A 16,984-nucleotide genomic window follows, 5' to 3' on the forward strand; every position below is an offset into this window, starting at 1 on the left:
CAACTCAAATGAATTTTATTTCTTTGTACTGTACAGTAGGGTCCCGCTTTACGGCGTTCCGCTTTACAGCGTTTCACTTTACGGCATTCTGCTAATACAGTCATTTCAAATTATGACCAAAACTCTCTATACGGCTTCCTCCACCTGACTTTCTAATATGGTTACCGTGCCCCATCCTGTTTGTTTACATTCTATGTGAGATCTGTAAGCATTAAGTTTCTCCATTATGTCTGGAAACTCCAAAATTTCAAGTGTTTTTAAAAGTTATTTCACATTTTATATATACGTACTCTGATAATTATACTTATACAGTGGATCCCCGGTTAACGATATTTTTTCACTCCAGAAGTATGTTCAGGTGCCAGTACTGACCGAATTTGTTCCCATAAGGAATATTGTGAAGTAGATTAGTCCATTTCAGACCCCCAAACATACACGTACAAACGCACTTACATAAATACACTTACATAATTGGTCGCATTCGGAGGTGATCATTATGCAGGGGTCCACTGTATATACCTGTACGTACCTAAATAAACTTACATACTGTGCTGGCATGCAGGTACACATTAAAATCAGTAAGAGTGTCTTATATCTCGAGACGTCATATTAGTAATGATAATAATCGAGTCTCATTAACCCGTAAATGGTCCAAACGTATATATACGTTTTTTCAACATTTGAAAGTATGTAAAAAAAAGTAGATCTTTTTGTTTTTCTACATTTGAAAATGTGTAAAAAACTTTGATCTACTTTTTTTTTTGTTATATTTGAAAATATGTAAAAAAAAAAAAAAAAAAAAAAACTTAGATCTACTTTTGTAGCACTACACATGTGAACGTAGATCTGCTTGGACCGTTTACAGGTTAAATGTCGTATATTACGTTAATATACATATTTTCATTAATCCATCTGTGATATTTTTCAAAATTATGTATATAATAAACACGAAGCATAACATATAAAGATGATAAATACACCCCACACAAAGTGGGAGTTGTCACAGCTGCTCTTTGCTGATGACACTGTGCTCTTGGGAGATTCTGAAGAGAAGTTGCAGAGATTGGTGGATGAATTTGGTAGGGTGTGCAAAAGAAGAAAATTAAAGGTGAATACAGGAAAGAGTAAGGTTATGAGGATAACAAAAAGATTAGGTGATGAAAGATTGAATATCAGATTGGAGGGAGAGAGTATGGAGGAGGTGAACGTATTCAGATATTTGGGAGTGGACGTGTCAGCGGATGGGTCTATGAAAGATGAGGTGAATCATAGAATTGATGAGGGAAAAAGAGTGAGTGGTGCACTTAGGAGTCTGTGGAGACAAAGAACTTTGTCCTTGGAGGCAAAGAGGGGAATGTATGAGAGTATAGTTTTACCAACGCTCTTATATGGGTGTGAAGCGTGGGTGATGAATGTTGCAGCGAGGAGAAGGCTGGAGGCAGTGGAGATGTCATGTCTGAGGGCAATGTGTGGTGTGAATATAATGCAGAGAATTCGTAGTTTGGAAGTTAGGAGGAGGTGCGGGATTACCAAAACTGTTGTCCAGAGGGCTGAGGAAGGGTTGTTGAGGTGGTTCGGACATGTAGAGAGAATGGAGCGAAACAGAATGACTTCAAGAGTGTATCAGTCTGTAGTGGAAGGAAGGCGGGGTAGGGGTCGGCCTAGGAAGGGTTGGAGGGAGGGGGTAAAGGAGGTTTTGTGTGCGAGGGGCTTGGACTTCCAGCAGGCATGCGTGAGCGTGTTTGATAGGAGTGAATGGAGACAAATGGTTTTTAATACTTGACGTGCTGTTGGAGTGTGAGCAAAGTAACATTTATGAAGGGATTCAGGGAAACCGGCAGGCCGGACTTGAGTCCTGGAGATGGGAAGTACAGTGCCTGCACTCTGAAGGAGGGGTGTTAATGTTGCAGTTTAAAAACTGTAGTGTAAAGCACCCTTCTGGCAAGACAGTGATGGAGTGAATGATGGTGAAAGTTTTTCTTTTTCGGGCCACCCTGCCTTGGTGGGAATCGGCCGGTGTGATAATAAAAAAAAAAAAAATAATAATAAATACACCCCACAGTAGAATAAATAAACAAATATGAGATCACACTCCGAATTTTCTGCGTAATATTTACACCACACACTGCCCTTAGACAGGACATCTCCACTGCCTCCAACCGCCTCCTCCCTGCTGCATTCACAACCCAAGCTTCACACCCATATAAGAGTGTTGGTACTACTATACTTTCATACATTCCCTTCTTTGCCTCCATAGATAACATTTTTTGTCTCCACATATACCTCAACGCACCACTCACATTTTTTTCCCTCATCAATTCTATGATTAACCTCATCTTCCATAAATCCATCCACCGACACGTCAACTCCCAAATATCTGAAAACATTCACTTCTTCCATACTACTACTCCCCAATTTGATATCCAATTTTTCTTTATCTAAATCATTTGATACCTTCCTCACCTTACTCTTTTCTATGTTCACTTTCAACTTTCTACCTTTACACACACTCCCAAACACATCCACTAACCTTTGCAATTTTTCTTTAGAATCTCCCATAAGCACAGTATCATCAGCAAAAAGTAACTGTCAATTCCCATTTTGTATTTGATTCCCCATAATTTGATCCCACCCCCCTCCTGAAAACCCTTGCATTCACTTCTTTTACAACCCCATCTATAAATATATTAAACAAATCATGGTGACATTACACATCTCTGTCTAAGGCCTACTTTTACCGGGAAGTAGTCTCCCTCTCTTCTACACACCCTAACCTGAGCCTCACTATCCTCATAAAAACTCTTGGAGTGAGGAAATTAGGAGAAGGTGTGGAGTTAATAAAAGTATTAGTCAGAGGGCTGAAGAGGGGTTGTTGAGGTGGTTTGGTCATTTAGAGAGAATGGATCAAAGTAAAATGACATGGAGAGCATTTAAATCTGTAGAAGGAAGGCGGGATGCTGGTCGTCCTCGAAAAGTTTGGAAGGAAGGGTAAGGGAGGTTTTGTGGGCGAGGGGCTTGCACTTCCAGCAGGCATGCATGAGCGTGTTCGATAGGAGTGAATAGAGACAAATGGTATTTGGGACCTGACGAGCTGTTGGAGTGTGAGCAGGGTAATATTTAGTCAGGGGATTCAGGGAAACCTGTTATTTTTATATAGCCGGACTGGAGTCCTGGAAATGAGAAGTACAATGCCTGCACTCTAAAGGAGGGGTTTTGGGATATTAGCAGTTTGGAGGGATATGTTGTGTATCTTTATACGTATATGCTTCTAAACTGTTGTGTTCTGAGCATCTCTGCAAAAACAGTGATTATGTGTGAGCAAGGTGAAAGTGTTGAATGATGATAAAACTATTTTCTTTTTGTGGATTTTCTTTCTTTTTGGGTCACCCTGCCTCGGTGGGAGACGGCCGACTTGTTAAAAAAAAAAAGAAGAGATGTGGTAGCAGACGACTTGCACAATTAGAAATGATGATGATACTAATAATAACAATCATCACCAAGTCTCATTAAATGTCGTATATTACATATTTTCATTAATCGATCCATGATATTTTTTTCAAAATTATATAATAAACATGATACATAACATATAAAGATGATAAATACACCCCACAATAGAATAAATAAACAAATATGAGATGTGGGAGCCAGACTTTTATGAGTGACAGCAAGAATAACATTTTCTCTAGTCAAACATCAAAGAAAATGTGTTACTGGGGGTAACTGTAGAAAATTATTCCTTTCGTATGTATGTAAGTTTATTCAGGTATACACAAATACAGTTACATCGATTATCATACAAAACAGCATATGTGTAGAGAACCTAGGATAACCCAAAAAAGTCAGAGTGACTTATTTCCATTGCTTTCACTCAGAGTGTCATTTCTTCTAAAAATGATGCTACATGAGAATGGGAGTGTTCTTCTTTATTTATTCTACCATATCAATGTAGACACAACTTGTACACAAACCAGACGTGTACACTGTTTGTTTACAAAACTTATGTTCGCCTGGTTTGTTTACATAACTCTGCGCCTGTCCTCTCTCATGTACTCATTCTCTCTCTCTCTCTCTCATTCATTCGTTTTATCTTGTTTACTCACCTCTGATCCTACATTAAGATTACAAATATTTTAAGGTAAGCAATGAGTGAACTGTATATGCATTTTATCGCTCTGGGATGCTTAACTATCATAGAAGAGTATGTGTGGATGGGTTGGCCTTTCTGACTACCATACATACTGCACTTAATTTCTTCCAATAAATATTACTCATCTCACCCTAGATTAAGACTACAAATATTTTAAGGTAAGTAATGAGTGAACTGTATATACATTTTATCGCTCTGGGATGCTTAACCCTTTCAGGGTCCGTCCCGTAGATCAACGGCTTTACGTTGAGTGTCCAAACCGTAGATCTATGCCAAAATTCTAGCGCTGTCAAATTTAGCGCGAAAACGCTCATAGGCCTACATGTGAGAGAACGGGTCTGCGTGGTGGGTGTGCGCCATAAACAAAAAATCTAGGCGCCCGCATAGCATTGTGGGAACGCCGGCTCAGTTACCCTTGTTCACCATGCCTCGTCGGAAGTCGGCTCTCACTCCCCGGAAAATTGGGACTCTCCTCTTCCTATCTGATAGTTCTGACACTGATGGAAGTGGAAATGAAGACGAATTCTACGGCTTTGATCAGTTAGTGACCGAAAAGAATGACCAGGATATCGATAATAGTGCAGAAAACCCTGACGATCCTCAACCTTCTACCTCTGGTGTGGGCACTCGTGACTCATGGTCGGTTGTTCCTCATCGCAAGAGAAAACTAATATTTTTGCGTGGCCAGGCCTCTGACTTCAGTAATAATGATGATAGTGATGTGGACTGTGATTTTATTGTGCTCGACGATCAATCGAGTAGTGATAGTGAGGAATCATATTCACCAGTGAAGTGTCGGTATGTTCGCCGCCGCATGCGCTCGGGTAGTGTACCCTATGCTGTGCCCAGGGGACGGAGTACATCCCGTGGCCCAACACCAGTTTTAGGTAGTGATAGTGAGGATGATGTGGCTACACTTGGCATGGATAGACCACAGGCATCAGTGGATGGTGTTAGTGGTGATGGTAGTGGCACCGCCATGCGTGACTCACGAGGCCACGCTGGGACCCACGCTGCTGACTCGTCAGTTCAAGGACAAAGCGGAGCGCCAGCCACCAGCCCACCACAACCACAACCACATGCACAACCAGCCTATGATGTCCAGTATCCACCAGCAAACAGTATGTGGGATTGGCAGCAAAATCCCAATGTTGTTCCCAAGCCTCACCACTTTGATGATTCTCAAAGTGGAATTCTACCTACCTGTCCCCTTGGAACCACGGCCAATGAACTGGAATTCTTTGAATTATTCTTTGACCAGCCATTGATGGAAATTATTGTCAGGGAAAGTAATAAGTATTTTGAGTACACCATGGCAAATACGATCTTATCACCACAGTCAAGACTACACAGGTGGAAAGAGACGACTGTTGCAGAAATGTATTTGCTTTTTGCAACAATAATGCTTATGCCTCACGTCTATAAGCATAATATAAAAGCATACTGGTCCACAGATCGGCTAATTTCTACCCAGGTCTTCAGTGAAATCATATCAGTGAACAGGTTTATCTTACTGTTACGTATGTTGCACTTCTCTGACAAAACCAGGCCTGACAGAAGTGACCGGTTATACAAGATTAGAAATGTTTTCATGTATCTCAAACAAAAGTTCAGCATATACTTTTATCCATTCAAGAATCTTGTAATTGACGAGTCTTTGATTTTGTTCAAAGGTAGACTGTCATTCAAGCAGTATATACCGAGCAAAAGGAAACGCTTTGGTATAAAACTGTTTGTACTCTGTGATTGTGACAGTGGCCTGGTGTTGGATATTGTTGTATACACGGGTAGTAAAACACTGAAAGATACCAAGATGTTATTGGGTATCTCAGGTGACGTAGTGAGAAACATGATGGCACCTTATCTTGGTAAGGGGCATACATTATATACCAATAACTGGTACACAAGCCCATTACTCAGTGATTTCATGCGAGTGAACAAGACAGATGTGTGTGGCACAGTGCATTCTAATCGTAAACATATGCCCAGGCTCAACGCAGGTGCTCGTGGTGATGACGTGCAGGAGTTTACTGCCAATGATATCATGGCATTACGGTGGCATGACAAACGAGATGTCACATTGTTGACAACCATTCACCGTAATGAAATGCAAGACAGTGGCAAAGTTGATCGAGTGACTAATGAACATATTCGAAAACCAGTGTCAGTGATTGATTATACACAAAACATGCGCTTGGTTGACAAGTGTGACATGCAGATTGGTTTTGTTGACTGTGTTCGTAAGAGTTACAAGTGGTACATGAAACTTTTCTTCCATCTCATGGACATTTCAATGCTCAATGCATATAATATGTACCAAATAAAGACTGGCAACAGACCACCGTATGGTGAATTTTGTTTGTCTGTTGTCAGACAACTCATAATGAAGTACCAGGTAACAACACCTGCTATACAACATGGTCCTCGAATTCATCACAATATACCCAAGCGTTTGAGGAGAGAAGGTGATCATTTCATAATACAGCTTCCTTCAACTCAGAAGAAATTTGCTCAGAAGAGATGCATTGTCTGTGCACAAACAAAACGACGGCAACAAAGACGCAAAGACACTCGGTTTATGTGTGAGTAATGTAAGGTGCCTCTGTGCATGGTGCCTTGTTTCAAGGAGTTCCACAAGCTCCAGCAGTTTTAAAACCATGTCCAGTGATTGTAAATATGTAAATATATGATAGAACATTAGTATTATACAATATTTGTGCATGTTTATTGTAATAAACAACAGTGGTAAACAATAATATGATAATAACTTTAGTGCGGTTATTGTGTTCAATACAGTGAGTTTATATATATACATTATATACAGTATTGGTCTCTCAGGCCCCAAATGTTAGTAGGAATAGAAAAAAATTGGAAAAGAAAAGAAAAAACAACTAAAACCACAAAATAATGTAATGCGCGTACGTGGAATTCGTCGATGTTGCCGCCACCACATCATTTTTGACAAACTTCTTGGCACTGTATCTCGGTAAGTACTGATCAGATTTTTTTTTGTCTTATTACCTTCACAAAAATATGCTCTTTAATTCTGTAAGAAAAAATATTTTTTTTTTTTTTTCAAAATTTCTTGGACACTGGAGCACCACTTCAGATTTTGGCCTTGGACCCTGAAAGGGTTAAATATCTTAGAATATTATGTGTAGGTGGGGTGGCCTGGTATGGTAGCCCAGCTGACTATCATATATACCACACTTGATTTCTTACAATAAATACTACTTGTCTCACCCTAGATTAAGACTACAAATATTTTAAGGTAAGTAATGAGTGCACTAAGCGTGTATTTTACTCTATTATTTTTTTTGATGCCTAGTTCTATTGCTAACTTAATATATGTTAGTGTAAATTTGTTATCTAGTATTTGTATGCATTTATAAGGGGGGAAAAAAAAGGGTGTTCCACTTTACGGCGATTTCCGCTTTATGGCGGTAGCCTGGAACCTAACCTGCCGTATAAGTGGGGCCTACTGTACTTTATTTCAATGATCCCCAATGAAAATTAGTGATGCAAACCAACAGATATTACCTGTACACAATGGCAAACACGTTCATTTCACCATGGTAGCAACTTCGCATGGTGAAAGACAAAATGCCTAACATGTACCCCAGTATTCAATCATCTCACCCCTATCAAGTAATTTATCCTGCTGCTGCAAGTGCTACATTTAAAACAAACCATTGAATGGATGGAGTTTGAAACTATGGCAAGCTAGTCCTAAAATTCACAGGCCAGTGCATTAGCCACTCGGCCAGGATGTCAGTCTGGGATGACCTTAGCCAGAATGTCAGTCTGGGATGGCCTTAGCCAGGATGTCAGTCTAGGATGACCTTAGCCAGGATGTCAGTCTGGGATGACCTTAGCCAGGATGTCAGTCTGGGATGGCCTAAGTCATATGTGACTGTACTAGGGATGTATCGGATGTGAAAATTTAGATATGGCAGATGCGCATTCGGATGTCTTACTTATTTTGCAGATGCGGATGCAAATGCGGATATCTGCTTACAGTACAATTCGGATGCAGATTGCGGATGTCACATCTTGACATCCTCCCGGATTCGGATGTGGATGCGGATTTTGCAGGATAGTCATAGAACACCATTTTTTTTTTTACCGTATGACAAATACTCTTGAGTGAGGGACTGAACACATCGATTCCAGGCTGAGGGACTGATTACCTAAAACTCCTCTCCTTATGCCTTCCTGCTCTGTATTGGACTGATGAAGCCACTGTGTGGCGATACGTCTCTTCAATAAAGATTCCCATATGTTGCGTAAGTGTCAATTCTTCAAGCTGTCAGTTTCCAAACCATTTATCACATGCTTATTTGTATTTAACACCATTTCAACAATTTCACCATCACTCAAGGAATGCACAACAGGTGGAGTTATGTAGAGATGACTGACGCTCCACACAAAAGAAAGAAGGAACACTGCAGCAAGCCTACTGGCCCGTGCGAGGAAGGTCCAATTCTCCCACCTTGGGTAATTTCAAATTTAGGTTGGATAAATACAAAAGTGAGAGGGGTTGGATTTGAGTGGGACTTGCACGTGAGTAAATAGAATTATCAAATCAGTCCATCACCCTTGAAGTCAGATTTGAGATTGTTAGTCCCTCAGCCTGGAGAAGTTCAGTTCCATAGTCTGGAACTATCTGAAGATCAAGCGACAGTGCGGAGACTTAAATACTGTCGGAAGGAGAGGTGCAGAGTAGTAGTAGTGAGAATGGAGCCACTGAGAGGTCACGTCCCTCTCAGATCAAACAATTCTCACTTGAAAAAGTTGTCCAAGGTGTTTTCTGTACCAAGATGCCATTGTGTTGCAGTGTCTGACAGTGTGAATATCAAAATGGTACACAATACCAACAGGTTGGTAGGTAAGACACATAGGCAACAGCTAGGCAACTTTATTCCGAAACATTTCACCTACACAGTAGGCTGCTTCAGTCGAATACAGAAAGTAGGCAGGAACAGTAGAGATGTGAAGACGATGTAATCAGTCCACCACCCTTGAAGTCATAGATTTGAGGTTGTCAGTCCCTCAGCCTGGAGAAGTTCTGTTCCATAGCTTTATCTTCAGATAGTTCCAGACTATGGAACTTGATCTTCAGACAGTTCCAGACTATGGAACTGAACTTCTCCAGACTGAGGGACCGACAACCTCAAATCTACGACTTCAAATCTTCACATCGCTACTGTTCCTGCCTACTTTCTGTATTCGACTAAGAAGCCTACTGTGTAGGCGAAACGTTTCGGAATAAAGTTGCCTAACTGTTGCCCATGTGTCTTACCTACCAACCTGTTGGTACTGTATACCATTTTGATATTCACATAGAATTATCAAAGCTTATTATGATCGAGGCTAGAACCTTAGGTAGCTGTAAAGAGAGACTGGACAAATATATGAGTGGGAGGGGATGAATTTGATTGGTGTCGTAGGTGCAGGAGTGAATTCTTGAGTAGCTTTGGGTAGTGGTGGTTTTGATAAGGACCTGCCTTGTATAGGCCAGTAGGCCTTCTGCAGTGTTGCTCCATTCTTATGTTCTTATTGCTTGGGTAGCATTTATTCTGTTAGTGGGTTGGATTTGTGAAGGACCTGCCTAGTATGTGCCAACAAACCTATTGTGATGTTCTTTCTTATGCTCATGGAACAAAGCTGAAAATCAAGAAGTCTGTTGGAGTGGCAGAAACAACGAAGATCCAGAAGATTGCTGTGGAGACTTCCAACCCATTTTCGGTGTTACCAGACGAATGTGGGTTGTCTACTGGGAACGTCACAACGAACACCAAGGGAGTATTGGCAGATGTGAGTGAGCCATCCCTTGATACCCCAATGAAGACCATCAAGAACGTCATGACAAATTCCACAAATGAAGGTAAGAACATTGTTTTAGTTGGAGACAGTCAGGTTAAGTTTATGGATAGGGCCTTTTGTCTTAGGGACAGGAAGAGGAGGCTCAGGGTATGTTTTCCTGAGGCTGGGATGGGGGATATGTTAGCCATCTGGACGACATCATGAAAGGTAATGGGAGCAATCCTATTATCTGCCTCAGTGCGGGAGGCAACGATGTTGGCAGACGTAGGAGTGAGGACCTGATTAGCAAGTACATGTATAGGTCAGCAATAGAGATAATTAGGAAGAAGGGTGGGAACCCTGTCATATGTGGTATTTTGCCAAGGAGAGGAGTTGGAAACGAATGGTTATCCAGGGCAATTGGTGTCAATTGCTGGCTGGACAAATACTGTAAGGAGAATGCGGTAACATTCATTGACAACTGGGACCTCTTCTATGGCAGAAATGACATGTATGCCAGGGATGGGGTTCACTTATTTAGGTCTGGGGTGGGGGCACTGGCAACGGCAGTGGAGGGAGCTGTTAGGGCTTTAAACTAGGAATATATAGTGGTATGGGTTTTGGCGAAAATACAGTGAAGTCCTAGTATAGTAAAACTATGAGTTCTAGGGGAACTAGTAATAGGAAGAATGAGGTGGATATTGGAAAGCCAATGGCACTAGGCAACAAGGACAGTAATAGGTTTAGTGAAAAAACAGTTATGAGCAGGAAGGGTAAAGAGAAAGGAGGGTCTTTAAAATTATACAGTGGACCCCCGCATAACGATCACCTCCGAATGCGACCAATTATGTAAGTGCGTTTGTACGTGTATGTTTGGGGGTTTGAAATGGACTAATCTACTTCACAATATTCCTTATGGGAACAAATTCGGTCAGTACTGGCACCTGAACATACTTCTGGAGTGAAAAAATATCGTTAACCGGGGGTCCACTGTATTATGCTAATAGCCGTAGTGCTAGGAATAAGATGGATGAGTTGAGATTAGTTGCTAGTGCAGGTAACATTGACGTATTTGCAATCACTGAGACATGGTTTAATTCCAAAAGTCGGGACATGCCTTCGGAATGTCACATTCAGGGTTTTAAATTGTTCCAAGTAGATAGAAATATCGGTAAGGGAGGTGGGGTGGCACTGTATGTCTGAGATCACTTGAACTGTTGCATAAAAACGGGTATTAAGTCTGAGGTAACACATACAGTCTGTCTGGATAGAATTTTCAGAGGGGCATAAAAAATTTATTCTAGGAGTGATATACCATCCCCCAAACTTAGATAGGGACCAAGGGAAATTACTGTGGGAGGAAATTGTTAAGGCCACAAGGCACGATAATGTAGTAATTCTAGGGGACTTTAACTTTAGTCACATTGATTGGAATTTCTTGACTGGGAATTTAGAATCAAATGACTTCTAAGTAGTTCAGGAATGTTTTTTGAAGCAGTTTGTGACAGAACCTACAAGGGGAAATAACCTTCTTGATTTCGTTCTGGCGAACAAGGAAACCCTTGTTAATAATTTAGAAATTAATGAGGAACTCGGCAAAAGCGATCACAAATCAATTACCTTTAGCATTGAATGGAAGTATGATAGTAGGGACAACTCAGTAACAGTTCCAGATTTTCACTTAGCAGATTACAATGGGCTTAGAGAACACTTATCTGTTGACTGGGGTAACGAAGAGAGCTCTCAATATGACAGTTTTCTGAACACCATGCATACTGCTCAAAGAACGTATATCCCGTATAAAGAAATTAGATCAAATAGAAATGACCCAAAATGGATGAATAATAGGCTGAAATATCTACTAGGGCAAAAGAAAGGAATTTATATGCATATCAAAAGAGGTGAGGGTCATCTTATGAATCAGTATATTGACAAAGAGGGACATTGAAAAGGGGATAAGAAAAGCTAAAAGGTACTATGAAATTAAAGTTGCAAGGGATTCGAAAACTAACCCAAAAAGTTTTTCCAGGTGTATAGAACGTAAGTTAGAGATAAGATAGGTCCCCTTAAAAATAACTATGGGCATCTTACTGACAAAGAGAATGAAATGTGCTCAATTTTAAATAATTATTTCCTCTCGGTTTTTACACAGGAACACACTAACAATATTCCAGTAATTAATATTTATAGTGGGCCTGAAGAAGATAAATTATGTAACATCACAGTCACTAGTGAAATGGTTATGAAACAAATAGACCGACTGAAGCAAAATAAGTCACCGGGTCCTGACGAGCTTTTTTCAAGGGTACTTAAGGAATGCAAAATGGAACTCTGTGAACCATTAACTAATATTATTAATTTATCTCTTCAAACAGGTGTAGTGTCTGATATGTGGAAGATGGCTAATGTAATTCCTATTTTTAAAGCAGGGGGCAAGTCGTTACCGTCAAATTACCACCCTATAAGCCTGACCTCAATTGTAGGCAAATTACTATAGTCAATTATAGCTGAGATTATAAGAAGCCATCTCGATAAGCATAGCTTGATTAATGATACTCAGCATGGATTTACAAGAGGCCGTTCTTGTCTAACTAATTTATTAACTTTCTTAAGTAAAGCTTTTGAGGCTGTTGACCACAATAAAGAATTTGACATTATTTACTTAGATTTTAATAAGGCTTTTGACAGAGTTCCACACCAAAGACTGTTAAAGAAAGTGGCAGCTCATGGCATTGGGGAAATTGAATTGAATTCAGAGTCCCAAATAGAAACATATGCTTTTCAATGTGAATTGAAACCTCAGTTGGTCAGTGTTACTTGTGTGTGAGCATGGCAGATCTGTGGTACAGTGCATAGAACATGAAAACATTTGCCTAAGTTCAACACAGGAATTGGTGGTGAAGTGTCAGTGTTTCATGGAAACTGGAAAATTGATTCCAACATACTCCAATAACAATCCCAACTTTTTGAAGTACAGTACACCAGCACTGAAATCTAGAGTCTTTCTAAATTAATACATGTGAACCAAATCCAAGAATGGTTTAAAAAAAATTGACCAAAGGTCACCTGCATATGCCAATAATTGTACGAACCTTTCCCCTAGTTATAGCAGATCAACAATGAAAATTTGAAGTCGAACAGATGAGGCTTCAAATTAAAACAAAAACCTTGGACAAAGAAAAAAATTGGGCAACCTCAGAAAAAATCAGTACCCTATTTGTAGATATCTAGTTGCCACCAATAATGTTTTCACAAATTAATTTTGAATGAACCCATTTTTTCTTTCAACAAACTGGCTGTATCCCATAAAGGCAGGGTGGCCCAAAAAGAAAAGCCAAAGTTTCTTTTTTTTTAAATTTCGTAACATATACAGGAGAAGGGGTTACCAGCTCCTTGCACCTGGCATTTAAGTCACCTCTTATGACATGCATGGCTTATACAGGAAGAATTCTATTCCACTTCCCCATGGAGATAAGGGGAAATAAACAAGAACTAGGAAGAAAACAGAAGAAAACCCAGAGGGGTTTGTATACATATACTGTTCAGTGGTACCCAGAGTTTCATACAGCTCCCAACTCAAACATTTATGTAAGTGTATTATTTTAAGTGCTGAAGTAAGTGTATTTTTGGGGGTCTGAAATGGACTAATCTAATTTACATTATTCCTTATGGGAACAAATTCATTTGGTAACGGCACTTGAACAGCCTTTTGGAATGAATTATGGCAGAAACTCAGGGAACCACTGTATATGTTGTACATGCATGTGTAGTGTGACCTAAGTTTAAGTAGAAGTAGCATGACATACCTGAAATGTTTATGAGACAAAAAAGACACCAGCAATTCTGCCATTATGTAAAACACTTACCATCATGTAAAACAATTTACACTCATGTGGCAGGACTGCAGTACTTCCCTACTGAATCCATTATTTCTGTAAATAAATCTCAACTAGAACAGCAAATCTCTTAGCAAACAGAACACTGGGGCCCAGTCTCTTGACCCATTGTGCCTCTATACTCTCTCTCTTGACTACCCTCATACAACTGATGTGGGGTGTGTGTGAAATCAAGTCTCAAACAAAAATTTCTTATTTCTACATTAATCTGCAGACTCTACACATACCTTGTAACATGTTGTTCCTCTTTCCCCAGCATGGGGTTTATCATCTGGTTGAGAAATCCATGCAGTTGGTTCCCAGTCATCATTACTAGATGTTACTCTGCCACTTCCTTGATAGTTAGCTTTATCATCATCTTTAAAGTTAAACTCAGATTAGAATTTGAAAATTTAATTTATTTCCATTTCAAACTTAAAATTTTCTTCACTCACAGATAATGCATTAAGAACAAGTTTTTAAATGAAAAATAAACGAATGTGATTGTACTTCCTTAAACTTGGAAAGCCGCCTTACTCTATTAACCAAACCAAGGCTTATCAATGCCTACTAAAACTAGAAAATTTGGTCCTTTAATCTATCAATATTTATTTACCAACTACCATTTTTAAGTTGCCTTGCAGAAGACAGGGAAGTCAGTGGCTTTTGTTGTAGATGGAGTACCCATCTACTACAAAACATCAATATCTAAAATATAATTGAGTGGAGATGAATAGTTTTAGGGACTTGATGAGCTCTTGGAGTGTGAGCAGGGTAATATTTTGTGAAGGGATTCAGGGAAACTGACCAGCTGGATTTGAATCCTGGAGGTGGAAAGTACAATGCCTGTACTCTAGAGAGATATTTGCTGTTTAGAGTGAAATCTAAACTGTCATTTCTCTGTGCCTCTGGTAAGACTGTAAGAGTGTGACTGATGACAATGACAATGTTTATTTCCTTGTAAAGCTTACAATGAGTGGTTTACATGTTATAAATTATTAATTACAAAGGCCACTGGCATGCCTAGGCATTTTGAGCAGACTAATACTAATTCTTACTCTATATTGATATAGGTTATGGAGCAGTACATATAAACATACATTATTAGAAACATACATAATTAGGTACATAATTAGATGAAATTTTTTTTTTTTGGTGGACGGCCAGCGTGTTATAAAAATAAACAGTATTTTTTTTAAGTGGGGTACCCATCCTCTACAGGTGGGGGCATCACCACCCTACATACAATGAACACTAAATGATGCAAAAATCCTACGTACTCTCAAATACATTGGTACCTCGGTATACATCTTTAATCTGTTCCAGGACCTTGGACTTATACCAAACAGGATGTATGCCAAACGAATTTTCCCATAAGAAATACGTATAGGGAAAACGATTAATCCGTTCCCATGAAAAAGAAAATCCTATTGTTATTGGCATGTTATACATTGATGGGTTGTATAAAATAATTTAAACATTGCTCAATACCAAAATATGCAATTTAAATATTGCTTAATACTAAAATAATATAAATACAAAAGAATTAGATGAGATAAATCCAAATATTACCTCACTCACTTTGCTGAAGAGAGTTGAGTGCTTATTATTATAGTGTTGAGAAGGGAGGAGGAGGGAATGTTTTTGTTTGGAAAGAGTCCCCTTCTCTTTTCTGTCTCTTTATCCTATTTGGACCTGGCTGAAGCTCACCAGGTTTGACTTTTACTAAAAAATCTGTCCGAAGAACTTTGCTTCTGCCTGCTCCTCAGGATGTTTGGGAAATGTAACACTGTCTGGTCATTTCAGACAATGCTATTACGGCTTGTTTGGGCTTTGTTGGGGTGGTACTTCTCTGCAAAGTTTTTGACATCCATCCATTTGGCAAAGATTTCCTTGATTAATGAAGTAGGGGCTTCCTCTACCTCCTCTTTCGAGCCTGAAGAGAGTGCATCCATCTTAGTCTTGTGCTCCTCCTTCTCAAGTTCCTGCAGCTCCTCAGTAGTCAGCTCTTCCCTGTGCCCCTCCACTAACTCCTCCACATCACCATCACTCACATCCAGACCAATGGACCTGCCCAGAGACAATATCTCCACTATAGACACAGCCTCAAAGTCCCTTTCAGCCACTGCTTCTGGCCACAAATTCCTCCAAGTACAGTTCATTGTTCTGTATGAAACTTCCTGCCAGGCTCTGTCAATGAGAGTTGTGCAATGGGCGATAGTAAAGCGATCTTTCCAAAACTCTCTCAGGGCTAACTCTGTGTCAGAGGTCATTTCAAAGCACCTCTGGAATAGTGCTTTAGTGTAGTTTCTTGAAATTACTGATGACCTGCTGATCCATGGGCTGAATGAGAGAAAGAGTTGTGTTAGAGGGGGAGAAACATTACAGTGATGAAGTCGAACTCCAGCAGCACATAGCCCTGCAAGCTTGGAGGGCGAGCTGGAGCACTGTCCATTATGAGGAGGGCCTTCAGAGGTAGGTTTTTCTCCTCTTAGTAACTTTTTACACTTGGTCCAAACACAACATTAAACCATTTGCTGAAATATTCTTTGGTTACCCAAGTCTTGCTGCTTGACCTCCGCATCACAGGTAACTGAGTTTTCTGCATGTTATGTTTTTTAAAGGTCCTTGGGTTTTCAGAGTGGTAGATCAGTAGAGCCTTCAGTTTGCAATCCCCACTTGCATTGGCACAGAACAAGAGAGTTAACTTATCCTTCATTGGCTTGTGTCCTGGTAATACTTTCTCTTGTGTAATATAGGCCCTGTTAGGCATTTTCTTCCAAAACAGGTCTGTTTTGTCGCAATTAAAAACTTGGGGAACAAAACCCTCAGCCTCCACAAATTCCCCAAACTCTAACAAAATCATTGGCGGCATCTTTATCAGCACTGGCTCTCTCTCCATGCCTCACAAAACTGTGAATGCCAGTCCTCTTCATAAAATTATCAAACCAGCTATGGCTAGATGACTCACGAAATTGTAATGACACGATTGCAAACAAACCGCGGGTTCAATCCCGGCCGGGGTATGGTCAGCTATGGCTAGCTTTAAACACTTCACTTTCTTGACTTATTCCTGCCTAGTTTTTCAAAAGATTGGCATGCATCAGTTTTGCCTCTTTGCAAATCATTGCCTCTGATATGCTATTGCCAGCAC

General features: G+C 40.0%; 1 protein-coding gene across 4 annotated transcripts in view; it reads right to left on the minus strand.

Moving 5' to 3' along the window:
• Window positions 1–16,984, minus strand: part of LOC128689588 (probable ATP-dependent RNA helicase vasa-like) — a 168,046-nt gene that overhangs the window by 125,028 nt on the left and 26,034 nt on the right. For 3 of the 4 annotated variants that reach the window (XM_070087544.1, XM_070087545.1, XM_070087543.1), the window contains exon 3: window positions 14,079–14,209. The exons of the other annotated variant lie outside the window; for it this stretch is intronic. In XM_070087544.1, coding sequence (XP_069943645.1) covers window positions 14,079–14,209 — 131 coding nt within the window. The remainder of the gene's footprint in view (window positions 1–14,078; window positions 14,210–16,984) is intronic. 4 annotated transcript variants of the gene reach the window in all.

Source organism: Cherax quadricarinatus, chromosome 22 (assembly GCF_038502225.1).
Source record: "Cherax quadricarinatus isolate ZL_2023a chromosome 22, ASM3850222v1, whole genome shotgun sequence".
In the NCBI taxonomy this organism is placed as follows: domain Eukaryota; kingdom Metazoa; phylum Arthropoda; class Malacostraca; order Decapoda; family Parastacidae; genus Cherax; species Cherax quadricarinatus.